This window comes from Bos grunniens, chromosome 1, assembly GCF_055505025.1.
Source record: "Bos grunniens cultivar Pamir isolate PY7600 chromosome 1, Bosgru_T2T1.0, whole genome shotgun sequence".
In the NCBI taxonomy this organism is placed as follows: domain Eukaryota; kingdom Metazoa; phylum Chordata; class Mammalia; order Artiodactyla; family Bovidae; genus Bos; species Bos grunniens.
In genome coordinates, this window is record NC_141165.1 from 92248881 (window position 1) to 92276141 (window position 27261).

Sequence of the window (27261 nt, forward strand, 5' to 3'; positions counted from 1 at the left end):
TATACATTCCATTAAAAAATGCTGTAAGACAAGGAGGGCAAGGATTATCCATATTTTATGGGTGGAGAAACTGAAATTAAATCCCTTGTCCGAGGAAATAAGTCTATTTAAGAGCTGAACCCCAGGTAAGAACCTAAAGAGTTCTGACTTTCTAGTCCAGCTGCCTCCGCCCTTCAAAATCGTCTTGGTTAATCCCAGGACATGAAATTCCTGGGCCTTGCAGTCACGGAGCTGAATCACGACTACATTCCTGCGCGTTCGCTGAATCCCGCAGACCAGGGGCCCCACTTCTAAACTGGGTAGGAACCGAGAAGGCGGTGCACCGTGACGCGCGAACCCTCAAAGCGAAACAACTAAACTGTCCTCGACCCCGGGGGCAGGTCAGCCAACGCCAAAGACTATAAAGCGTGGCTGCCTACACACTGCCGGATTCCTAGGGTAACTAGGTAGCGCCGAGGAGGCCGGGTCTCCACCCCTCTCCGGCGCGCCCCGACAGCACCGCGCGCCGCGTGCCGCGTGAGGCGGAGCCTGGCCCCCGAGCGGCGCGCGCACCCCGCCGCCTCGCGTCGCGTGACTCGGCGGGGGCGCGCGGGGTTAGCGCCCGTCCGCGCCACTTCCGACGCAGCCCGAGGTTCAGGTTCCGGGGCGCCGCGGAGCTCCCGGCTTGTGGGTCGAGCGCGGCCCTCTGCGGCGGCCGGGATGGAGGAGGTTGGAGGGGCTGTGGCCACAGCCGGGGAGGCCGAACTGAACTTGTCTCGCCTCAGTGTGTCTCTCGAGACGCTGGAGTCGGAGCTGGAGGCGCGGGGCGAGGAGCGGCGCGGGGCGCGGGAGGCGCTGCTGCGGCTGCTGCTACCGCACAACCGTCTGGTGTCGCTGCCGCGGGCACTGGGCAGCGGCTTCCCGCACCTCCAGCTGTTGGACGTGAGCGGCAACGCGTTGACCGCGCTGGGGCCGGAGCTGCTGGCGCTGCGCGGCCTGCGCACGCTGCTGGCCAAGAACAATAGGCTTGGCGGGCCGGGCGCCTTCCCCAAGGGCCTGGCTCAGTCGCCGCTCTGCCGCAGCCTCCAGGTGCTTAACCTCAGCGGGAACTGCTTCCAGGAGGTGCCCACCTCGCTGCTGGAGCTGCGCGCGCTGCAGACCCTCAGCCTCGGCGGCAACCAGCTTCAGAGCATCCCGGCCGAGATCGAGAACTTGAGGAGGTGAGCGGGTGCCTTCCTGAGAGTAGGGAGGCCCGGGACGGGGTCCGGGAGCTCCAGAGTCCCCCACCTGGTCTTGGCGCCGTGGGGTCACGTACTCATCTTAGTCCAGGCTCTTTTTGAACTCTTTAACTGCGAGTACTGCCCTGCCAACTCGTGGAGGTGGAGTGAAGATCTAAGAAGGTCATGGATGTGAACGCAGCGTTTGATTTGTTGTGTTTGTCCTGTGCAGATTTTCAAGACAGTTTTTCTTTCGTCTTTCTGGGGTCTGGGGGAGTGATCGAACCGAGCACACACTCTAACAAATGTAAATCCGCGGTTATCACTTCTTTACTCCGAAGTCTTGGGTGGTTTTCCATGCCTATAAACCAATGTTTGTGGTTTTTTTTTTTCAATGTTTGTGTTTTTTAGCGTGACATACCAGGTACTCGGAGCAAGGGCTTGTCACTACATTTCCTGCTCCATCCGTGCTCTCTGTAGCGATACCAGCAATTTGTGGTTTTGTGGTATTCCAATATTTGTGGAGTTCACTAATCTGTGCGCTTTACTTTGTAGGCACTGACTAAATATGTGTTGAATGGGTACAATGCCTCTGTACTGCTGTTCCCTTTGTCTGGAATGTTGCTTGCACTTTGGCAAACTCCTGTTCATCCTTCAAAACTTGTTTTGAAGGCCATGTGTTTCCTTCCTTTACTGCTTCCTGGACAACAATGAGTTATTGTCTGAACTGTACTTCTTTTGTACGTCATGCACCCTGCCATTGCACTTAACCTTATTGATTATAACTCCGTGTTTACAGATCTGCCTCATTGACTGGATTATTCAGTAAATATATGTTGAATTAAATGGAAGAAGGAAGCAGAGAAGTAACAAAAGTCCCTTAAATAAAGTGAGAAATGAAGCAAGAGTAAGTGTTTTGTCCAAAGTGAAAGAAAAGTAACTACCGTCTGTAAAGTATTTTTGCATCTTTTGTTGAGTTTTCTGAGATAACTAGATATTAGAGCTCAGAGTCAAAGGGACTTCAGAGTTCAGTGTAGTGAAAAAACACTGACGTGAGAATAAGAACTCCTGGTGTCTCAAGTTTAGGCAAGTCATTTAACATATCCTGACTACAGTTTCCTAATCTGCAAAGGAAAGCGTTTGGACAAGATGTCCCTTTGTTTACTCACCAGCAGATTTTTATGAGGTGCCTACCCTGTGTCAGGCACTGTCCTAGGTTCTGGGGATACAGTAATGAAAGGGATCCTGCCCTCCTGGAGCATTGTAACAGAGGAGAGGTTAAACAGCTGTTAACTGCATTATCTAATTACAATTGTTACAAGTTTTGTGAAGAAGTAGGAGTGAGTTGAAATGAAGTAACTTAGTTTGGTTTGAGCAAGTAACGTTTGAGGTGAGCTTTTAAAGGTAGAGTTACACTGCAGATGGTGACTGCAGCCATGAAATTAAAAGACGCTTACTCCTTGGAAGGAAAATTATGACGAACCTGGATAGTATATTCAAAAGCAGAGACATTACTTTGCCAACAAAGATCCGTCTAGTCAAGGCTATGGTTTTTCCAGTAGTCAGGTATGGATGTGAGAGTTGGACTGTGAAGAAGGCTGAGGGCCGAAGAATTGATGCTTTTGACCTGTGGTGTTGGAGAAGACTCTTGAGAGTCCCTTGGACTGCAAGGAGATCCAACCAGTCCACCCTAAAGATCAGTCCTGGGCATTCTTTGGAAGGACTGATGCTAAAGCTGAAACTCCAGTACTTTGGCTACCTCATGCGAAGAGTTGACTCATTGGAAAAGACTCTGATGCTGGGAGGGATTGGGGACAGGAGGAGAAGGGGACGACAGAGGATGAGATGGCTGGATGACATCACCAACTCGATGGACGTGAGTTTGAGTGAACTCCAGGAGTTGGTGGTGGACAGGGAGGCCTGGCGTGCTTCGATTCATGGGGTCGCAAAGAGTCGGACACGACTGAGCCACTGAACTGAAATGAACCAGGAGTTCACCAGGAGAGAATGGGATGGGATCAGTCCAGGTTGTAGGAACAGTGCACATGAAAACCCAGAGGCAAGAAGGACTGAAGGCCGAAACATTGAAAGGAGGACATTGTACTAGAGCATAGTGAGAAAGTAAGCAACAGGAAAGGTGGCAAATATAAATTTGGACCAGATCCTAGGCCATGTCATAACTTGAAGGCCATGGTAAAGCTTGAATTTTATTTGAAGTACACCTGAGTTTTATAAAAGCAGGGCTGTCTTGTTGCTGTGCAGGAATAGAGTGGGGAACAAATAGAGAGCCAAGAAGAGACTTTGAGGGCTGGTTGGAGGGAGTCTCTTCTAGTAGAATGAGAGATGATGGTAGCTTATACTAGGGTAATGCTAGAAATAGAAGAGTTGGAGAGGAATTTAAATGTAAAATTGTCAGACCTTGTTCTTTCTAATTTTGATGTTATGTAGTTGCAACATTCTCATTTGAATTTTTTTAAACATACTAAGGAAAACTCAGGATAAATATTATTTCCATCACATGGGGGAAAAGATAGGCAAAAGTCCCATTTTTTTTAATACTTACAATGCAGCAGACCTTGTGGTAGGTCCTCTGAATATGCTTTTTAAGTCTCACAATTAAAATCTCACAAATAGAGACACTAGTTGAATGTAGGCTGAAAGGGTCATGTAGAAATGCTGTATATACTCTTAGAAGAAGAGACAGCCTAGGCAATTGGCCTGATTCACCCTCTTCTCTTTACAGATGAAGAAACTGAGACTTAGTATCAGTGATTTGCTTGAGGCCAAATAGTGACAGTGAGATTCATATGATTCAATCCTCGTAGGCTGCTAATTACTTACTACTGAAATAATATATTAAAGCTTCAAAAAAGGAGAGGCAGAGGTTCGGTTACTCAAACCCTAACTGAAGTAGCTGCCCAAGAACACCATTTTCTCTTAGAATATACATGGGCTCCCTCGATCTCATTGGTAACCTTGATGTATTTTGTGTATTGGGCTAAGTTGCTTTTAAAACCAAATGAGGTGTTTCTGGATACTTGGAATATATCTTCCCTCTTTAACAATGTAAAAAATAATGCAGAGTGTATAATCCATGTAAAGGTTCCCTTTTTCCCCACCTTCCATCCTTCCAGGAAGGAATAACAAGTAAATAGTCCTGGCTTAATTGTTGGATTTGACCCTCCAGATTTAGCAGGTTATCTTGATGTGTGTTTCCTATACTCAGTTGATCCTGGTGATACAGTTTTTAAAAAGTGGTTTCTAAACGATGACTTTGAAGAATAACAAATAAGTAGAAGGTGAAAATCCTGTTTTTATGATTAAATTCATTCCCCTGGAGTAAATTAGGCTCAGTGTGAATCATGAGGTTGTAGATGTAGATTTTTTCCATCAAAATATGAAGTTCTTATTCAACAAGTAGGTATAACTGTTCAGCTAATATATGGACAAACTTGGTTTTGTTCTTAAGTAGGTTAATTCTTGTTGTGACCATGACCTGTTTCACTATCTGCCTGATGTGGTTTTCAATCAGTCAGTCAGTTCGGTTGCTCAGTCATGTCTGACTCTTTGTGAACCCTGGACTGCAGCACCCCAGGCCTCACTGTCCATCACCAACTCCCAGAGTTTACTCAAATTCATGTCACTTGAGTCAGTGATGCCATCCAACTGTCTCATCCTCTGTCGTCCCCTTCTCCTTCTGCCTTCAATCTTTCACAGCATCAGGGTCTTTTCAAATGAGTCAGTTCTTCGCATCAGGTGGACAAAATATTGGAGCTTCAGCATCCGTCCTTCCAGTGAATATTCAGGACTGATTTTCTTTAGAATGGTTGGATCTCCTTGCAGTCCAAGGGACTCTCAAGAGTCTTCTCCAACACCACAGCTCAAAAGCATCAATTCTTTGGCCCTCAGCTTTCTTCACAGTCCAACTCTCACATCCATACATGACCACTGGAAAAACCATAGCCTTGACTAGATGGACCTTTGTTGGCAAAGTAATGTCTCTGCTTTTGAATATGCTATCTAAGTTGGTCATAACTTTCCTTCCAAGGAGTAAGCGTCTTTTAATTTCATGGCTGCAGTCACCATCTGCAGTGATTTTGGAGCCCAAAAAAAGTCTGACACTATTTCCACTGTTTCCCCGTCTATTTCCCATGAAGTGATGGGACCAGATGCCATGATCTTAGTTTTCTGAATGTTGAGCTTTAAGCCAGCTTTTTGACTCTCCTCTTTCATTTTCATCAAGAGTCTCTTTAGTTCTTGTCTTTTGGCCATAAGGGTGGTGTTATCTGCATATCTAAGGTTATTGATATTTCTCCCAGCAATCTGGATTCCAGCTTGTGCTTCATCCAGTCCAGCATTTCTCATGATGTACTCTGCATATAAGTTAAATAAGCAGGGTAACAGTATACACCCTTGATGTACTCCTTTTCCTATTTGGAACCAGTCCTTGGTTCCATGTCCAATTCTAACTGTTGCTTCCTCACCTGCATACAGATTTCTCAAGAAGCAGGTCAGGTGGTCTGATATTGCCTTCTCTTTCATAATTTTCCACAGTTTATTGTGATCCACACAATCAAAAGGCTTTGGCATAGTCAGTAAGGCAGAAATAGATGTTTTTCTGGAATTCTTGCTTTTTCTATGATCCAGCAGATGTTGGCAATTTGATCTCTGGTTCCTCTGCTTTTTCTAAAGCCAGCTTGAACATCTGAAAGTTCATGGTTCACGTATTGCTGAAGCCTGGCTTGGAGAATTTTGAGCATTACTTTACTAGCGTGTGAGATGAATGCAATTGTGCAGTAGTTTGAGCATTCTTTGGCATTGCCTTTCTTAGGGATTGGAATGAAAACTGACCTTTTCCAGGTGGCTTTAGAAATTAAAAATATGAGAATTGTGATAGAAATAAAAACTAAATATTAATGTCCTGAAATGTTTTGAAGCTACCATGCAATAGGTTGATATCTTACAAAAGAGATGACTCAACCAGATGATAAATAGAATGCAGTAAAATTTAAATCAAAACTCTATACCCTATTTAGAGTCACATACTGAGTTTTTTCTGGCTCTCAATTCTTCCTTCTGACTTCTTTCTTTCAATGCCTTCAGTTCAGTTCACTCACTCAGTCATATCCGACTCTTTGCGACCCCATTGAACCGCAGCACGCCAGGCCTCCCTGTCCATCACCAACTCCCGGAGTTCACTCAGACTCATGTCCATCGAGTCGGTGATGCCATCCAGCCATCTTCTCCTCTGTCGTCCTCTTTTCCTCCTGCCCCCAATCCCTCCCAGCATCAGAGTCTTTTCCAGTGAGTCAACTCTTCACATGAGGTGGCCAAAGTACTGGAGTTTCAGCTTCAGCATCATTCCTTCCAAAGAAAACCCAGGGCCGATCTCCTTCAGAATGGCCTGGTTGGATCTCCTTGCAGTCCAAGGGACTCTCAAGAGTCTTCTCTAACACCACAGTTCAAAAGCATCAATTCTTCAGCGCTCAGCTTTCTTCACAGTCGAACTCTCACATCCATACATAACCACTGGAAAAGCCATAACCTTGACTAGACGAACCTTTGTTGGCAAAGTAATGTCTCTGCTTTTGAATATGCTATCTAGGTTGGTCATAACTCCCCTTCCAAGGAGTAAGCATCTTTTAATTTCATGGCTGCAGTCACCATCGGCAGTGATTTTGGAGCCCCAGAAAATAAAGTCAGCCATTGTTTCCACTGTTTCCCCATCTATTTCCCATGAAGTGATGGGACCAGATGCCGTGATTTTCGTTTTCTGAATGTTGAGCTTTAAGCCAAGTTTTTCACTCTCCACTTTCACTTTCATCAAGAGGCTTTTTAGTTCCTCTTCACTTTCTGCCATAAGGGTGGTGTCATCTGCATATCTGAGGTTACTGATATTTCTTCTGGCAATCTTGATTCCAGCTTGTGCTTCTTCCAGTCCAGCATTTCTCATGATGTACTCTGCATAGAAGTTAAATAAGCAGGGTGACAATATACAGCCTTGACGTACTCCTTTTCCTATTTGGAACCAGTCTGTTGTTCCATGTCCAGTTCTAACTGTTGCTTCCTGACCTGCATGTAGTCTGGGGCAAATACCAAAAAATGATTCCTCCATTTGTGTTTTTGCCTTTGAACGTATAACGTACTTCAAAAGCCTGTGGTGAGTATTTGAAAATGATATAGTATGGACATGCTACCTCAGGAAAACAACTTTCTCAGTCCAGAAGTGTATGATTCTTATGTTTCTGTGTTTTTCTTATTTTCTGTTTTCTGCATCTTTATGAACCAGTCTGTCTTACTTTAATTCCATCTCCCTGTTGCTGCTGCTACTGCTAAGTCGCTTCAGTCGTGCCCGACTCTGTGCGACCCCAGAGACGACAGCTCACCAGGCTCCCCTGTCCCTGGGATTCTCCAGGCAAGAACACTGGAGTGGGTTGCCATTTCCTTCTCCAATGCATGAAAGTGAAAAGTGAAAGTGAAGTCTCTCAGTCGTATCCAACTCTTAGCGACCCTGTGGACTTCAGCCTACCAGGTTCCTCGTCCATGGGATTTTCCAGGCAAGAGTACCAGAGTGGGGTGCCATCACCTTCTCTGCACACCCCTTCTACCTAGGGTAAATCCTTGCTAAGGCCTGAAGATCCTCTGTAATCTGGCTTTCCCAGGCTACCTTTCTGACTTCCCCAATCTCCACTAACCCCCCTCTGTTACCCTGATGTACCCACACTGGCTGTGTTGCTCTTTCACAGCACCCAAGCTTTTTTCCACCTCAGAGATTTGTACTCCCTCAGTCATTTCAATCAGATCTCCATTCAAGTGTCACTTCCTAAGGTAAACCTTTTTTGGCCACCCAGTGTACTCTACTGAGTGCAGAGTTCTGGAGAGAATAGCAAGGAGAGATAAGAACGCCTTCTTATATGAACAATGTAAAGAAATAGAGGAAATCAATAGAATGGGAAAGACTAGAGATCTGTTTGAGAAAATTGGAGATATCAGGGGAACTTTTCACGCAAGGATAGGCATGATAAAGGACAGAAATGGTAAGGACGTAACAGAAGGAGAAGAGATTAAGAAGATGTGGCAAAAATACACAGAAGAACAAAAAAGGTCCTAATGACCTGGATAACCATGATGGTGTGGTCACTCACCTACAGCCGGGCATCCTAGAGTGGTGAAGTCAAGCAGGCCTCAGGAAGCATCACTGTGAACAAAGCCAGTGGAGGTGATGGTATTCCAACTGAGCTATTTCAAATCCTAAAAGATGATGCTGATGATGCTATGAAAGTGCTGCACTCAATATGTCAGCAAATTTGAAAGGCCCAGCAATGGCCACAGGATTGGAAAAGGTTTGTTTTTATTCCAGTCCCAAAGAAGGGCAATGCTGAAGAATGTTCAAGCTACCATACAGTTGTGCTCATTACACAACATTATGCTTAATGTCCTTCAAGCTAGGCTTCAGCAGTATGTGAATTGAGAACTTTCACGTGTATAAGCTGTGTTTCAAAGAGGCAGAGGAACCAGAGATAAAATTGCCAACAATTGTTGGACCATGGAAAGAGCAAGGGAATTTCACAAAAGCATCTACTTCTGCTTTGTTGACTATGCTAAAGCCTGTGTGGATCACAATAAACTGTGAAAAATTCTTAAGAAGATGGGAGTACCAGACACCTAACCTTTCTCCTGAGAAACCTGTACGTGGGTCAGGAAGCAACAGTTAGAAATGGATATGGAACAACAGACTGGTTCAAAATTTGGAAGGAATGCAATAAGGCTGTATATTGTCACCCTGTTTATTTAACTAATATGCAGGGTACAAGCTGGAATCAGGATTGCCAAGAGAAATATCAACAACCTTAGATATGCAACCATTCTAATGGCAGAAAGTGAAGAGGAACTGAAGAGCCTCTTGATGAGGACGAAAGAGGAAAGTGAAAAAGCTGGCTTGAAACTCAACATTAAAGAAAAAAAAATAGGATCAATTGCACCCAGTCCTATCACTTCATGGCAAATAGAAGGGAGAAAAGTGCAAGCAGTGACAGATTTTATTTTCTTGGGTTCCCAAATCACTGCAGATCGTGACTGCAATCATGAAATTAAAAAGACTCTTCTTCCTTGGATGGAAAGCTATGACAAAGCTAGAGACTATATTAAAAACAAAGACATCACTTTGCTGACAAAGGTGCATATAGTCAAAGCTATGATTTTTTTCCAGTAGTCATTCATGTACACATGTGAGAATTGGACCATAAAGAAGGCTGAGTCCCAAAGAATTGATGCTTTTGAATTGTGACGCTGGAGAAGACTCTTGAGAGTCCCTTGGACTGCAAGGAGATCCAACCAGTCAATCCTAAATGAATTCAACCTTGATTATTCATTGGAAGGACTGATGCTGAAGCTGAAGCTCCAATACTTTGGCCACCTGATGCTAAGAGCTGACTCACTGGAAAAGACCCTAATGCTTGGAAAGATTGAGGACAGGAGAAAGGGGCAACAGAGGATAAAATGGTTAGATAGCATCATCAACTCAAAGGACATGAGTTTGGACAGTGGAGCCTGGTGTGCTGCAGTCCTTGGGATTGCAGAGTTGGACACGACTTAGCGACTATAAACAATAACAGTAGCATCTACAGTATCACTTCCATCACTGTCTGATTACCTCCATTTTTCTTCATAGCACTTAAAACTGTCTGGCATAATATGTATACATTTATTGATTTACTTCTTCTTAAGGTCAAGAACTTGGTCTTATTTACACTATATACCCAGAACAGTACCTGGCACATGGTCAGTGCCTAGTTCATATTTGTTGATTCTATTATATAGTAATGTTATTCCATTTTAAAGAGGAAACTGAGAGATAATGAGATTAAGTAATGGGGACAAATTCTTATACTGGTAAATGGAGGAGCTACAATTAAATGATATCAGTTCAGTTCAGTCGCTCAGTCATGTCCGACTCTTTGCGACCCCATTGAACCGCAGCATGCCAGGCCTCCCTGTCCATCACCAACTCCCGGAGTTCACTCAGACTCACGTCCATCGAGTCAGTGATGCCATCCAGCCATCTCATCCTCTGTCGTCCCCTTCTCCTCTTGCCCCCAATACCTCCCAGCGTCAGAGTCTTTTCCAATGAGTCAACTCTTCACATGAGGTGGCCAAAGTACTGGAGTTTCAGCTTTAGCATCATTCCTTCCAAAGAAATCCCAGGGCTGATCTCCTTCAGAATGGCCTGGTTGGATCTCCTTGCAGTCCAAGGGACTCTCAAGAGTCTTCTCCAATACCACAGTTCAAAAGCATCAGTTCTTCGGCGCTCAGCCTTCTTCACAGTCCAACTCTCACATCCATTAAATGATATAAATACTAACAAAAATAAAACTGGTAGGCAGTATTGATAATCAGAGGAAGTAGATTTTAAGGCAAAATGGATTAGAAGGAAGAATGAGAAATGCTTCATGTGAGTTAAGGAATAATGCAACAAGAAGTTATAATAGTCATGAACCTGAATGGATCTTCAGTATAGCTTCCATATTTTGAGGAGAAAGAGAGCAAAAATTGACAAAACTCTGAAGGGAAGTTTCTTGTGTGGCTCAGTGATAAAGAATCTGCCTGCAGTGCAGAGGAGACTCAGGTTTGATCCCTGGGTCGGGAGGAGCCCCTGGAGGAGGATATGGCAAACCACTCCAGTATTCTTGCCTGGAGAATCCTATGGGTAGAGGAGCCTGGCAGGCTACAGTCCATAGGATCACAGAGAGTCAGACATGACTGAAGGAACTTAGCACACGTGTAAGATGCTCACACTAAAGGGAAGTAGAAAGACCATGGTTCTAATAGAAAATTAACCATCGGAGTAAGAAGGTAAAATCATGAGAGACTATAAAAAATTTGAATTGCACAATTAACAAGCTCAATCCTAATAGCTCCACATTCTTTTTACACATATAAAATGTGAACAAATGCTCTAGGCCACAGAAGCACAAGGTTATGCAGAACATATGTTTAACAACAACAAAACTCCCAACAAATTAATAAGAGAAAGCCGTATAACCCATGAGAAAAACAGGTAAAGGATAGGAAGAGGCTGTTTTCTAAAAATTACAAATGGCTCCAAACACAAAAAGATGCTAAACTTCACTAATAATGAGAGAAGATTGCAAGTACAGAATGGTATCATTTTTCACACTGGCTAAGTAATTAAAAAAAAAATATTAAATAGGAAAAAAAGAGGGATAAAGCAGGTGATGATAGTAAGTATTGGCGGGGCTGTAGGGTAATGAGTGCTCTTAAATGCTAATTTAGATTGTAATTCACTATAACTCTGCAGGGTAATTTGTTTTTTTCTTTTAACATTATAGCTTATACCCTAAAATCTGCCACTGCTCAGGTCCTTCCCCTGGAACTCTGATTTAGTGGATCTGAATGGGGTCTGGCTTTTAAAGCTTTAAAAGTATCCAAGTTAATTCTTAACCTGGAAATTTGGGTAACAGTTGAGTAGACTTATTTTTCCCTGCATTTAAAGTTGTCTTAAAAGAATGATAGTGTCTACTGAGTTAGCAGATACAGCAGGAAGACAAAATAGTAATGGAAAAGCTCTGTATGTATACATTTTAGGTATATAGTAAGAACTGATTCTGCTACCTCTGCTCCCCCTGCTCCAGAAAGTTTTGGAGAGAGCCTGTCTACCAGTCATCACCACAAGGAGTAGCAGTACATTTTGGTGCAATATATGCTGTGTCTAAAATATTGTTAGCATTATTAGATGATTAACTGGAACTTCAATTTCATAATAGTGGTTCAGTTTTGCATAATTTGTTTAGTTAGCCTCTGAAGTTTACAGTTACTATCATAAGAGCAAAGAAGAAATATAAACTTAAGTGTGTCTTTCCATTCTTCAGTGGAATGATGATGTATCGAATCCAAACCCACCAGCATATAATACAGGGCTCCTGTAATCTGGCCTTTCTCCAGCTGTACTCTGGGTTCCTCAACATGAATTCTTTTATGTGTCAAAAGGTGTACTTGTTATCCCGTAAAAACCCTCTTTCCAACCTGAAGTTCCCCTTTCCTGCTATCCTAAATGGGCTAAATTCATAATCCAGCTGAAGTCACAATACTTTTGGGAGCCTTTCTAATCAAAACTAATGTCCTTTTATTATTTCTCTACTTGTTAAACCTTTTATTGTTTCTCTACTTATATCATTTATGGATTGGTCTGCTCATTTTGATATTTTAATCATGTTATGCTTATTTGATGCCTTATTTTGCATTTAATTATAATACTGTCTCACGTTGGTGTGTCTTGTTTGTTTACCTACAATAGGAGCTCCCTGAAGATTGCATTCTTCCTTCAAAGACTGTATAGGCAAATCCTGAATAAAACATTTGCTGAATGGATAAATGATACGTGTTCATTTTAATAAAGACAATGAGGTACTTGTCCAACTTTTTTTTTCATTTATTTTTGCAGTTTAGAGTGTTTATATCTGGGAGGAAACTTCATCAAAGAAATACCACCAGAATTAGGAAATCTGCCTTCTCTAAATTACTTGGTTTTATGTGACAACAAAATCCAGAGTGTGCCTCCTCAGCTTTCACAGTGAGTATTTTTGGGAGTTATGTGTACACACATATCTGTGCCTAGGAATTACTGTCCAGCATTCACCCACATGGTTTGTATGTGGAAAAGAATTAAGTGTTATCAAAGTAAATGATACAGAAAGCTCTGAGGTATGCTGTGAATTGGGTTGCTTATTTTTAATTTTACTTTTGAATGCTCTGACATATTCCTCAAAATTACTCAGCCTCTTTTCTCTTTTTAAAATTTATTATTTTTAAAAATTTTATTGAAGTATAGTTGATTCACAGTGTTGTGTTCTGCTGTACAGCAGAGTGATTCAGTTATACGTATGTATGTATTCTTTTTCATATTCTGTTGTGGTATATCAAAGGATATTGAATGTAGTTCATTGTGCTATACAGTAGGACATTATTGTTTATCTTGTATGTAACAGTTTGTATCTTCTAAGCCTAAACTCCCAATCCTTCTTTCCCCTACTCCACTTCTCCTTGGCAGTCAGAAGTGTGGTTTCTAGTCTGTGAGTCTATTTCTGACTCATAGATATGTTCATTTGTGTTACATTTTAGATTCCACATGTAAGTGATATCATATGGTATTTGTCCTTCTCTTCCTGACTTCCTTCACTTAGTATGATAATCTAGGTCCATCCATGTAACTGCAGAAGGCATTATGCCATTCTTTTTATGGCTGAGTAGTATTCCAGTGTGTGTGTGTGTGTGTACATCTTCTTTATCCATTCGCCTGTGGATGGACCTTTAGATTGTTTCCACATATTGGCTGTTGTAAATAGTGCTTCTGTGAAAATAGCGTTCCGTGTATCTTTTTGAATTGTAGTTTTGTCTGAATATATGTTTAGGAGTGGGATTGCTGGATCATATTACAGGTCTGTTTTTAATGTTTTGAGGAACTTCCATGCTGTTTTCCATAGTTGTTGAGCCTCTCTTCTGTAATCAAAAATAGGGTATTACTTTGGCGTAGGTTCCCCAAGGTTTTATGGAATTTTGTTGACTCATATTTGCTATGTAGCATTCACACTCAGTGAGATAATGTGAAGGAGCTTGATTCCTGTTGCATTTGAAATCTTTGCTTTTTTAGGTATCTGAATGATAAAGCATGCCAAAAAAAAAAAAAGCCTTCACATCTAGTATTTATATCAGCTAACACAGAATACTTTCTAAGTATTTGGAGCTTTTTAAGATTCCATGACATACACAAATTTGGGTTCTAATTTAGTTTCAGCATCTTTTAATTTTAGTTGAATTGATACTAACCTTAATGGCTCATTCTTATGGGGACACTGAGTTCTTCACTTAACTTTCTGAGTAGTGACCTCACTTATGGCTGTTCATTTTTGTACTGCCTTCATTCTAGGTTGCATTCACTTCGTTCCCTTAGTCTTCACAATAACTTGCTGACATACCTGCCTCGAGAGATCCTCAACCTTATTCATTTGGAAGAACTGAGTTTGCGAGGGAACCCACTGGTTGTTCGTTTTGTTAGAGATTTAACCTATGATCCTCCAACTCTCCTGGAGTTAGCTGCACGGACCATTAAAATTCGAAATATTTCCTACACTCCCTATGATCTTCCTGGGAATCTTCTTAGATACTTGAGTTTAGCCAGCAATTGTCCAAACCCAAAGTGTGGAGGTAAGTTAATTGTGTCCTGTTACCCATTCATTTAGTTACTTTTAAATTAATGATCTAAATGTTGTTATAATTAGCTGTCTTCTTTCAGAAAAAGGTAGTTTTTCTCTGTTTGTTTGCTTTATCTTTTCACCCTTTTACCAGATAGTGAGACATTTCACCCTCTCTGTGTTCCTTCCTTCCTCCCTCTCTCTCTTCTTTCTTTTCTTATTTCTTCTTTTCATGGTACTTTCAAATTCATACACAAGGCAAAAAAGTCTTATCCTGTCATGGAACTATCATTGGATAAGCTAAATTGGTAATAAGAGGGGAAACACAAAACATAAATAGTTCTAAATGCTTTAGAAGAGTCTCTAAAATGTTTAGCTACCTTTCATATTTATTTGAAGGACATTTTTTTAGACTCAGCATTCTGAGTGTCAGGTACCTTTGTAAAGTATAATTCAAAATGTATGAGAATAGGATGAACATGTCCCAATTTCAGAATTTATCTTGGAATTCCATATTCTTTTAAATTCATGATTCAAATTTCTTGAGTTTAGAGCATTTGGAGAGAATTGAATAATGTAATGTAACTCAGAGTAAAGTAGGAATCCAAAATACTATTGGAAATCATAGAAGGGAGAGAGTACCTTAATTAGATCTGGAAAAGATGAGACAGTTCTTGAAACATGAGTTGAATTTTGATATGGTTTGATTGAGGATAGAAAACTTTTCAGCTGGAGAGAGTAAAATTGGGAACAAAAGCAAAAAAATGTCGGATGAGTAACAATTTGACTGAAATGTACAGTTAAAGGAGTAACGAGAGACAAGTAAAACGTACATTGAGGCCAGGTTATGAAGGGCCTGAAGCGCCAGGGTGTTTGGAGTGGAATCTGTAAATGATAGCAGGTCAGTTTATTTTGTCTCCCTCATAAAAGACTTTTTTTTTTTTTAATCCAACTTAATAGGGGTACAGGAAGCTTTTTATTATTGTAGGATAAATGTGGGTGCCAGGAAAATGCTGCATAAATATGATCAGAGCTGAGGTTTCCCCGGGCTCTCAAGGTCCTATTATGCCTTGAAAACTTACAAGGTTAAAAAGAAAGAAGGTGACTTAAGTTTCTCAAAGAATATTAAAGGTCAAAAGGATACTAATAGTTTAAAAAAAGAAAAATGACACTGCTTAGGGCCATTTCTGGGCACTTATTCTTAGAAGTAGAGATTGCTGTGCCAAGTTAGAAGTGCTTTTGGTTTTCTCTGGTTCTCCTTTCCAAGTTGACTTTAACAGTGGCAAGAGACAACACTCACACCAGGCCCTCAGGCTTAATAGTCTATATCTAATCTCTTTGAATTTATCCTTCCCTGGTGGCTCAGATAGTAAAGCATATGCCTACAATGCAGGAGACCCGGGTTCAATCCCTGGGTCGGGAAGATCCCCTGGCGAAGGAAATGGCACCCCACTCCAGTACTCTTGCCTGGAAAATCCCATGGACTGAGGAGCCTGGTAGACTACAGTCCCTGGGGTTGCAAAGAGTCGGACATGACTGAGCAACTTCACTTTCTTTCTTTTCTAGACATTGACCTCTACAAGAATTCTCCTCTCTCTTAAATATCTTCTTAATGAGTTCTTTAGTATACTGCTATGTTATTTATCTTAGGAACAAAAATACTTTTTACATTATTAGCTTAAAGTTTGAGATAATAATCTGAAATGAACCATTGACATTTTCCCCCTCAGATTTGCAAAGAGTCGGGCACGACTGAGTGACTTCACTTTCACTTTCATAAACAAAAGTAATTTTTCATTTTGTGAGATAATTTGTCTTTGTATAGTCTGGAGATCTTACAAATGACAAGATAGTATTATACTGTTTTATAATGGGCTCCCTGGTGGTTCAGTGATTAAGAATCCTCCTGCCAGTGCTGGAGATGCAAGAGATGCAGGGTCAGTCCCTTGGTGGAAAAGAACCTCTAGAGAAGGAAATAGCAACCCACTCCAGTGTTCTTGCCTGGGAAATCCCATGGACAGAGGAACCTGGTGGGCTACAGTCTATGGGGTCACAGAGTCAAATGCAACTTAGTGACTAAACAACAGCAACTCTATAATGCTTAATTTTATAAAGGCTTTATTACTTCTATCTGTTTTAGAAGCTAGCACATTATGGGGACTTATTGTTAATATTGATTGATCAGTTTACAGAATTGGTCCACTTTCCTATATTGTTCAAAGTAACATACTATGAATTTCCCTTTTTAAACTATCAGTTATACTGACTTACTACAGGATCACAAAATCAGAAAGTCAATGGAGAAATAACAGAAGAAAAATAAATAGGAGAAAAGTTATCCTTTGCTTGGACCATATCTTTTTATTTTGGTCCCATATGTTATATACACAGAGTAGTTGGTGTCAGAGGAATCTTAGGTAGAGTGTAAAGGTTGAGATTCTTCTCCAGAGAGGTGATATGACCCAGGGTTCTAGGTGTTCCAATTATATTGCAGCTGTTGTGATAGCCTTCATAGTTAGAGACGTGCAGGAGGAGGAGCAGCTGGAAGCCCACGACACAGCAGCCTCTGCTTTCCTGTCATCACTAGCTGTATTTTTACTTAGCTGAAGGGCCACAGATCAGGAGCACTAAATTAGGCATCAGAAAAGCTAATTACTAGTTTCAGTCTGTGTCACAGTATATAATAGCATGAAAGTCAGGTGAGATCAGTAGTGAAACAACTTTGAAGCTGTATAGTTAGACCCTGTGGAGATATGGCATTTGGTTAACTTTTAATTTTTCCTTCTCATTATATAAGGACAGGGGTACCAAAAATCATCTCCTTTATGCAAATTTTGGGTATAATAATTAATTCTTTAAGATCATTATCAAAGGAGTTTTGTGTGTGTGTGTGTTTTTTTTGTTTTTGTTTTTTTCCTTTTTTTAAGTTCCTTGACTGTAGGGTAGTACCACGGAGTGGCTTGGGGGATGGAGAAAGGGCACTTTAGGTATCCTATAATCTCCATCAGCCACTGTCCACCAAGTCACCAGAGACAACAAGCTGAGTCAACAGTGTCCTTTTAATGCCAGCTCCCTTTAAAGTAAATCTCCTGACCTTTTCTTTGCAGTCAGATGGATATCTCTAAGACCTTCCAGTATTTCTATTAACAACTATGGAAGCAGCCACTACCTCTGCTTAAGATTCTCAAAAAAGAAGACTAAGATATTTTTTCAGAGTGATGAATATAGGATTAAAAAAGAAACCGTGGCTCTTTGCTTTGCTTTGTAATGATTACTTTGTACTTATTCTTCCTTCTCCCCAGGAGTCTACTTTGATTGCTGCGTTAGACAAATTAAATTTGTGGACTTCTGTGGGAAATACCGCCTCCCTCTGATGCACTACCTGTGTTCGCCAGAATGCTCTTCCCCTTGCAGTTCTGCCTCTCACAGCTCCACATCCCAGAGCGAATCCGACTCAGAAGATGAAGCTAGTGTGGCTGCACACAGAATGCAGAAAGTTCTTCTTGGCTGAAAAGGGTGCAGGGTGGTTGAAGCACTAAAAGACTGAGCAGAGGTGGTTAGAAAAGAGGATGGACTTTGAGGTTCACTAGAAACTGTATCTTAAATGTCCATGATATAGTTGGAGATTTTGTTTCTCGCCATTCAGCAGGAAGAAGCCCAGTTCCGTGTTTGGATTCTTGGAATATAATTCGCTCTGAATGGCAGTTTCAAATTTAGCTGATTGTTTGCAGTTTGCAGGCTTTGCATGAATCACACAGCAGAATGGAACATTCTGCAGAGCAGTACTATAATAAACCACCAGTGCTTTGGCTTGTGACAGTTGACATGAAGGTAGAAATTATCGCAGCTGTAATTTTTACCAGTGTTGTCCTGAGTTTAGGTTGAACCTATACCATAACAGGATTAACCCTCCTTTCTTGTATTGCTCATATGTCTAGATTACAGTTTTTCAGATAAGCTCACAGATGGTTACATAGGACTTAAACCTTTCTCAGCTACTGATTGCAAAGGAAGGGATATAACTCTTATGTGGGGTTGTAAAACTCTTCAGTTCTGCTCCTTTGTTCTATGTGATTGTTGTTATCCTTGTATAATCCAGCAGTGACTGTAATAGTGCCTTAATCATAACAAGAATTTAGAAATTTATTCAAGAAGTGATACCAGGGCAGCCTATAACCTGACATACTATGCAGAATGGTTTAAAATATGCTTTAACAAAGCTAGGTAAACAAATGTATATCTGACATCTGAGCTCATAGCCACCTTAACTTCATTTTTGTCTAAACAAATCACTTTTATACTTAATGGGGAGCCAACCAGCTTGAACTTACGAAAGAATAATAGGTTTTGACGGAAAAATCTATCAGATTTCTTTCAACAGAAAAGAGATATTAGATAGGAAACTTCTTTATATCTTGCATTAAAGGAACAGGAGAATGATTTTAAAGGTTTTAGGAGTCCACTGTGGCTCCTTTGCCTGTGTGTGAAAGGGCTTTCTTGGTGGCTCAGGTAGTAAACAGTCTGCTTGCAATGCAGAAGATCCTGGGTTTGATCCCAAGATCGGGAAGATTTCCCTGGAGAAGGGAATGGCAACCTACTCCAGTATTCTTGCCTAGAGAATTCCATGGACAGAGGAGCCTAGTGGGCTACAGTCCATGGGGTCACAAAGAGTCAGATATGACTTTGCCTGTGTGTACTGAACTGTAACTTCCTCCAATTTTAAAGAAAAACTAGAGAAACATGACAACAAGTGAAACAAAACTGGGCACAGCAGTCATTGTTTTTACACAGTAGAACAGTTTTTAAAACAAGTTTAACCATGGAGTACTTTTTGAAAATAATATATTGATAAAATATTTTAAATGTATTAATACAGCCTTAAAATATAGCAGAGAAATGGTTTCACATATTGCCAGTAGAAATGACCAAATTTTTATTAACTTAGTATGCAGTAAATGGAGAAGGCAATGGCACCCCACTCCAGTACTCTTGCCTGGAAAATCCCATGGACGGAGGAGCCTGGTAGGCTGAAGTCCATGGGGTCGCTAAGAGTCGGACACGACTGAGCGACTTCACTTTCACTTTTCACTTTCATGCATTGGAGAAGGAAATGGCAACCCACTCCAGTGTTCTTGCCTGGAGAATCCCAGGGACAGAGGAGCCTGGTGGGCAGTCATCTCTGGGGTCGCACAGAGTCGGACATGATGGAAGCGACTTAGCAGCAGTATACAGTAAAAACTAATAGTACAACTATAAGTTGACGTTGTAATATAAAATACACAGCACACACTAGCAATCATTAGATAACTTACTTGTAATAACATAATAGTTTGTTGGAGAATATTACCTGTAGAGTAAGACACAGTCCTGAAACACATTGGAACATCAGATGATCTCCCTTCTGACTTCTGGCATTCATGACTGGGCACACCTTTTCTTGTATAATAATGATATGTACATATGTTAGGTTTTTGTCATATATATATATATATTTTTTATTTTAGAAGAGAATATACCGTAGGATAGTTTGTTTGTTATATGTTAATTCATGAAACATCATGAAAGTTTCATGACTGCAGTTGTGAAACGCTGCTATGGAGTGAATCCCTTCACTCTGTTGTAATAAGATTCCTTTTTCCTTTTGATCCAGAAATTATGTATGTTTATAGAGTAATGTAGTATATTTCCACTGCCTAGCAAAGTAGTACATAGGTGATTATATCATAAAATGGAAGTAATAAAAAGTCTTTGTTTACGTTTCCACTTGAGCCACACAGCTGGGCTTCCCAGGTGGTGCTAGAGGTAAAGAACCCGCCTCCCAGTGCAGGAGACATAAGAGACGCATGTTCCATCTCTGGAGGAGAGCATGGTAACCCACTTCAGTATTCTTGCCGGAGAATCCCATGGACAGAGGAGCCTGGTGGGCTATGGTCCACAGGGTCGCAAAAGGTCGGATAGGGCTGAAGCGACTTAACATGCACGTAAACGACATACTGTTAATACAAAACTGAAAAATGACTTAGGCAGTGCCTAAGTGGCAAGGCCAAAGTGTTCTGTAAGTAAGTGATTTAGGTAAGATTCATAAAATATTTTCATAGAAAGTAAATAACGTATTCATAGTAAAAGACTAAAATTGATAGGAACAAAATTTTTCTGGCTGAAATGCTTTAGGTTTACTTCCTAATTCATTACCAGTTTGATTTAAGTAACAGCTTGGATAATTTTCTAATGTAGATATGGTACTTAACCTTGCCAGCTTCCAGGAAAGAAGATATTCTGATTGATTTTTTACAGACTTAACTCAGTCCAACCAGAAACAGTGTCTAGTCTTTGTTGCACAATATAGATGTATACATTGTATATAGCAAAATGTCTTAACAGCAGAATGTTATATTAGTATGTATATTTGAAAATCTCTGATTAGTATACAGCTGTCTTTGGTTACTTTTACTGAAATCTACATTTTAGCTGTCAATTTTATCTCTCTTTTTTTTAATCTTGACTTAATCTTTTATAAGAGCTGCTAATAATTTCTAAGCTTTTCCCTGTTTCTTTTCTCTGTCTTCCTTGTTTTGGTAACCGATGGCTATAAAAATTAACCAGGAGTGAAATACAGTTCCAGAGTCATATAGCTAACTGCATATTTAAATTGATAGTGTCTCTAGGTGCTGAGTCACTTGTTTTTGTGTAAGTTTTTGATATTGCTCCACTTGGACAATTTTAATGACCAAAACTTAACGTGGATAAAGCTACTTAACCAAAGCATTCACAGCAGGGGAAGGAAGAGGGTAGGATGAACATTAATGTGTTTAGAATGGAATTCTTCATTGCAGGTTTGGAATTGAAATGAACATTCTCAGTCATGTTTATTCCTAGAATCCAGTTCTCTCAAGTGTCACCAAACTGAGCTGGTGAAATAGTCCTAGGATTTTAGGAAATAGGAAGATTAGGTAATAGAATGTTTTGCTTCCATGGTGCCAGGGATTGGCTGACCAAAGGACAAGCCAGTCCTGGTTCTCAGCATTCCCTGTATTTGTGTAGTAGAGGTAGATCTGAGGGTTACTGTTCGTATTTTACTTCTAAATGCTTGCTGATTTAGGAAGAGTCTCCTACTCTAAAATTCTTGATATTTGGAACTTTAAGTTAACAAATTTAAAAGTAAAGACGTGCATTATAAACTGTATCTCAAATTTGAGAAGTTTTTGGGTTAAATGTAGAGTTGAAAGCAGTCCACACTAGTGCGGGGAAACACTGCAGACCAAGTCTACCATACATTGTAAATACCAGTTTTAAACAGAAGACAAGAAAGGCTGATTGCTGGAGTGTTAAGTGAAAAAAATCTTTTAAAACAACAAAGGACAGAGAAAGAGAAGTCACTTAGGGAGATCCTTCAGCCAAGAAAGTTTTTTTAAAATAAGATTAAATTTTGAAATTAAGTGGCCCACTAACTACCATCTGGAAGACTTTATCACAAAATTTCTTCAGCTTCTGTTAGTAGGAGATTGTCTACATTCCCCCATAATGCAGGGCCAGCAAATAATAGGATTTTCTTACAGCTAACCTTGGTCTTTCCAAAGGGAGAAAGTAATGCCTCATTAACCTGGAATTTGTGGTAACTTGGTTAATGTTTACCTTTTCACTATATAAAAGAGAAAAGATACTAGGCAAATAATTAGTGCAAGTAAAGTTTGATCTTATAAAGCATCTTAGCAGTAGCTATGTATATAAAAAATTGTTCTAAATAAGACCCTTTGTTGGTAGAACTTATCATAGTGTATATATGTAGTATATAAAATTAGTAAAGCTGCATTTATTTAGAAATACCTAATTTTTACCTGAATGAGAAGAAATGGTCTTCTCATCCAAAGTAGAGATTTTATTATGTCAGTATAAATATTTCTCCCCATTTAGTCCAAAATATTTTTGAAGTTGTGTTGAGTATTTAACAACAGTAAAGACTGCTGAGTAGGTTTTAGGCAACATGACCTGGGATCCATAGTTCTTATTTCCACTGTTTAGAAAGGTACTTGACCTTCACTGTTCTGTATTAAGCACTATAGTCTGTGTAACATTAATCTGATGAATTTAATAGCATCCAGTTTTGTATTTTATTATAGTCATGGTCTTTTTAAAGGTAGCAGTGCCTTCAGTTGTGCTTAGAAAGTGTGTGCCTTAAATCTCCCTTTCTAGAGCCAAAGTTTGGGGAACTGTGTCGTTAAGTTGTATGTGACAGTCTTGTGACCGCTTGCTTTTGAGTGAAAGGAGAATGACTGTGATCCTGAAGGGCTTCTTCCCCTAAAACCAGGCCTAATGCCTATGAGTTTAGGGCTTCTGGAGATGGAATCCTAATCAGGCATACTATCACAGAAGGATTAGGGTCCCTGAAATAAAATCAGTGAAAAAGTATATTCTCTTTTCATATTACTTTATAAAGAAAATACATCTGCTACCAGTTCCTAGCCAATGCATATTAATAGCATCATATAAAGATATTAATAGCATCATATAAAGATATTATTAGTGTATTTTTTGCTTTCTTTGTTATACCAGGTTAAAGGAGGAGTATGTTTTAATATTTTTACATGTAGATATCTGTGTTCTTTTTCTGTCTCTTGGTTCATATTTGCTAAGAATTGATGTAGAAAATAACAGTTGACTAACAACAAACATGACACATTATCAAACATTCACAGGGTAATGTTGATTTGGGTGCTACTAGACTTTTAACTAGAACTTGTTTATCAGTCTCAGTTTATTGTAAGAGACAGTATTCAATCTACTTAATATTAAATTTGTTAGTATAATGAAGGTTATATACCATTATACCAGAAAGCCATGGTTGGAGAGACTATCTGCGTTTACCAGAAGTTACTTTCTTCCTTTGGCTGTGAATAAACTGGGTAAAACTATTGTATTTTCAATTCCAGTTACAGGAAGAAGCCGGGGATAAGATTGACATCACTATTGCTGGTTCAACAGAAACATTACTAAATTGATTAGTTCTGTCTGCAACTAGTGTTTGAAGAGAATTCTTTCACTAACTTAAATGATTGGCATTGATATGTTATTGAAAAGGAGTATTAACCTCAACAATCACTTTACAACAGTCATGGAAAGACTTTTGTGTCTGTAATTGGTATCTGTTGCATTTCTGAGCCCACTTTGTATTCCTGAGAAACAAAAATATAATGGGAAGAATATTTTATATAACCAGTATTTTAACTTTTTATAAAGTTTGAGATTTTAAAGTATCAACAAAGGATATTGAAAATAAATGTACTTTTACTTTAAATTACATCTTATCATCTGAGTTCTTAATTTTCTGTATTTGAAATCTTGTGAATTAATATATCTATAGGTATATAGATGTTTAAAACAGTAGTAACAGTGTAACTAAGCAATGTGACTCAGTAATTATATTTTATTTTCAAAACAAGTTACAGTTTTGTATCAGATTTATATATTACCTGTAATGGTAAATGCTTTAATCAGAATATTTAAGCTAATTCAATTCTATACCTCCTTTCCCCTCACCCAGGACACACAAAAGAATGTGATCTAACATTAACCCTCTGTGTGAATTTTGCCTTATCAAACATTGTGCCTTATTTTGTTAAAAGTGTTTTGTTGGAATCTAACTCTGTATTCTGGAAAAGTAAAAGTCTTTTAATTGACAAGCATTTACTTAAAAATCTTATACTGTTGGTTTTTGCCTGATTACTTGCTGTGCTGTTTCTCATCTATTCATTGAATTTTTTCAATCCATGAATAATACATTAAGCGTATATAAGCATTTATATTCTCTGTGCCAGATGCAAAGGATGAAAGATGAACTAGACCAGATCCTTTCCTCCTCCTTCCACAATCTTAACAGACTTACACATGCATACTCTAAAATGAAATTGGTGAGGTCATTTTGCTAGTGGAAAGTCAGTTATTTCTTGCATTTAGTCCAGAACCAAGCAATCTTAATGCAAAGTAGTATAGTATTAACAGAGCACATTGATACTACAGTACTTATTCAGTGCCATTATTTTGGTTGACTGTAGAACAACTGACATATTTCTGGATTCTGGAATTTGGAAGAGTATCGTGATTGGTTGTGAGTTATGGTAAAAAAAAAAAACTGGGTAGGAAAGACACACACTTTGTAAAACAGCCATTGTTTAAAATTTGCTGAAATGGAAAAGGCTTAGAGTACTTTACCTGGTTGGTATATAAGAAGACTTAGTCTCCTAAGATAAAGATGGGCTTAGAAATTTGAGGGCACAAGAGAAAAAATGTCAGTTGTAACTGATCTTTCCTGAGGGTAAAACTCCCTAACCTGCCCAGTTGAGGATATTCTCCTTAACAGCAAGTGTTAAAAGAAAAATGTCTTAATGGCTCGTCTAATTCTGTTGTACCACAGAGAGAGCCCGAACATTCCAGAGGCTGTGTGAGATTTGGCTGTGTCTCATCTGAACATCAGGTATCGAGATCTTAGAGGTCTGAAATTGACTCGCTTTTTTGAGAGATGAAAAAGTTTAAGCCCAGACAGACTTGTCCAAGACTTCACATGACTGAATCTTAAATCTAAGCCTCTGGATTCCCAGGTCAGTGCTGTCTCCATTACAGTACGCTACCTTGTTTAATTAATATGTACTCTGTTGTGTGACAAAACAAGATTTTGCACTATCACTTCAGAATTTTACATTTTTACTGGTAGGATAAATACTTGGGTGGCTCGTTATGTTTACAAAGCACATTCAAAAGTTTGCCTTGTTTAATCTTCATGACACTGAGGTAGGACTAGGTTTGGTGAAGTTTGTTGGTGTGGGTTTGTCATACCCTTTCCCTTCTCTGTGTCTGAAATCAAGAAATTGACATAGATTTGAGAAAGGGATATTTAGCTTTATCAAATCAGAATTGAATTTCTACTCTCCTAAACAAGTATAACAAACCAAACTCAGATTCCCCTGCATGGGTCCTGTACCCTTAGATAACATTTCATGAGACTGACTTAACACCACAGATCTGAAGGAGTCAAATGCTGCCAATTAGGAAAAGATGTAAAAAGATTTCTGGACATCTGTTCTCAACCCTGGTTACGTTTTAGAACCACCGTGAAAGTGAAAGTCCCTCAGGCGTGTCTGACTCTGCAACCCATGGACTATACAGTACCACCATGGGAGCTTACAAAATACACAAAAGTACGGGGCCTTATCACCAGACTAATTGAAACCTGATCTCTAGAGGTGGAGTCTGGGCATCAATAGTTAAGCTCTTCTCCATGACTCAGTTACACGGCAAGAGTTCTTACTCTTTTGTGAAAGTCCCTTTGTGGTAAGGAGATCAGTGAACTAGGATTTTTACAGATGAAGAAATGGGAGAGAGTGATGAAGTGACTTGCCCAGATTCTCTTAAGATATCTTAATTGTGACAGAGCTGCGGCTAGAATCCATTTATTGGAAAAAAAATGTTTTAATTGAATGCCTACTTTAGACCCTTGCCTGGAGAATCCCAGGGACGGGGGAGCCTGTTGGGCTGCCATCTATGGGGTCGCACAGAGTCGGACACGACTGAAGCGACTTAGCAGCAGCAGCTACTTTAGACCAAGCAGTGATTACTAATCCAATGCCCTTTGCTTTTCCCTGTCAGTTACCTCTTTTCTGAACTGAAAGCATTTTGTGGTTTTAAGATGATATATTCAAGTGGATTGGCCAGATTGAAGCCAGCCTCAACTAACAATATCTGCTGAATCGTGGAATACAAAAGCAGCAAAACATCAGTGTGACCAGAAACCTTCATAATAGGATGACTTGGTCAGATGTTTCAAGTTAAAAGTCACAAAGTAAGAGAGAGCCTTTCCATGGGTAAGGAAGACCTCCTTGAGTCATGTACTGCTGCTTTTGACCACAAGTAAACAAATGGCTGGGGCTTTCCAGGTGGTGCTAGTGGTAAAGAATCCGCCTGTGAAGTCAGGAGATATGAGAGACTCAGGTTCAGTCCCTGCGTTGGGAAGATCCCCTGGAGAAGGGAATGGCAATCCACTGCAGTATTCTTCCCTGGGAAATCCCATGGACAGAGGAGCCTGGCGGGCTACAGTCCATGGGGTCCCAAAGAGTCCGACATGACTGAAGCAACTTAGCGTGCACACAAATAAGTGGCTAATATCCTTAGCAGCAGGGATGAAGTTGACAATGCCAAGAAACTTTTTCTAAGATTTTTAAAATGTAGCTATCCGCCTATATAAAACACTATAGATCATCCATAAATATAAACTCTCTTGCTAGGAAACTAAGAAATGTTCAACCCAACTACACACTTTTATAAACACTATGCATAATTTCTACCCTTAGTTTCTTTTAGATCTAGCTATGATATTACATGATTATTTTATTACTTAAATCTGAAAAATAATGCAATCTTAAAATATCTAGTTATTTGGAAGATTTAAATGGAAGAGTAAACTTGCTCATGATGCCATGGAAATGCAAAGAAAAGAAACTATTCTTAAAATGTTACTGTGGGTATTTTCTGTAAATAAAGACTGGATTTAATGTTGCTTTGGGGTTTTTTTTTTTAAGCTGAACTAAATAAAGATTTGTGAAATAAGTTTAACTTCTTGGAAATTAAACTTATGTTACAGCTAGAAAACTAGTTTCTGAAATTTGTCATCACTTATAATTTTAACCTGTTTGTAAGCTCAACAGTGATCTCTGAGTTTCTTCCTAACTTTGAGTCTACAATTATCTGTGTTCAAAACTTCTATTTTTGTAGCTCTCAAATATTTGTAAGTTCTTGCATCCCTTACCACACCCTTTTTAGTCACCTCTATTTAGGTCTTTTAATCTTTCCTCTTAAACTAGTGTACATGC

At 39.8% G+C, this 27261-nt stretch overlaps 1 protein-coding gene across 4 annotated transcripts; it reads left to right on the forward strand.

Annotated features, from left to right (window-relative positions):
* The first annotated feature begins 429 nt into the window (after positions 1-429).
* LRRC58 (leucine rich repeat containing 58) lies at positions 430-24101 on the forward strand. Of its 4 annotated transcripts, none has more exons than XM_086404273.1 (4): positions 430-1199; positions 12658-12786; positions 14140-14417; positions 17707-24101. In XM_086404273.1, exons 1-4 carry the CDS (start codon positions 700-702, stop codon positions 17913-17915), a joined length of 1116 nt encoding a protein of 371 aa, XP_086260399.1. In that variant the 5' UTR covers positions 430-699; the 3' UTR covers positions 17916-24101. The 4 variants fall into 4 exon arrangements, 3 of the variants coding, with proteins under 3 accessions (XP_086260399.1, XP_086260418.1, XP_086260405.1); XR_015164923.1 differs by lacking the exon at positions 12658-12786 and adding an exon at positions 12511-12620 and having other exon boundaries at positions 558-1199; positions 17707-23699; XM_086404279.1 differs by lacking the exon at positions 14140-14417 and having other exon boundaries at positions 563-1199.
* The last annotated feature ends 3160 nt before the right edge of the window (positions 24102-27261 follow it).

Excerpts from the sequence above, each read along its gene's own strand:
- LRRC58 (XM_086404273.1), top strand. The coding sequence starts at position 700 with ATGGAGGAGGTTGGAGGGGCTGTGGCCACAGCCGGGGAGGCCGAACTG. Across the intron at positions 12,787-14,139 it reads GTGCCTCCTCAGCTTTCACA|GTTGCATTCACTTCGTTCCC; the intron begins GTGAGTATTTTT and ends CCTTCATTCTAG. Across the intron at positions 14,418-17,706 it reads TCCAAACCCAAAGTGTGGAG|GAGTCTACTTTGATTGCTGC; the intron begins GTAAGTTAATTG and ends CCTTCTCCCCAG.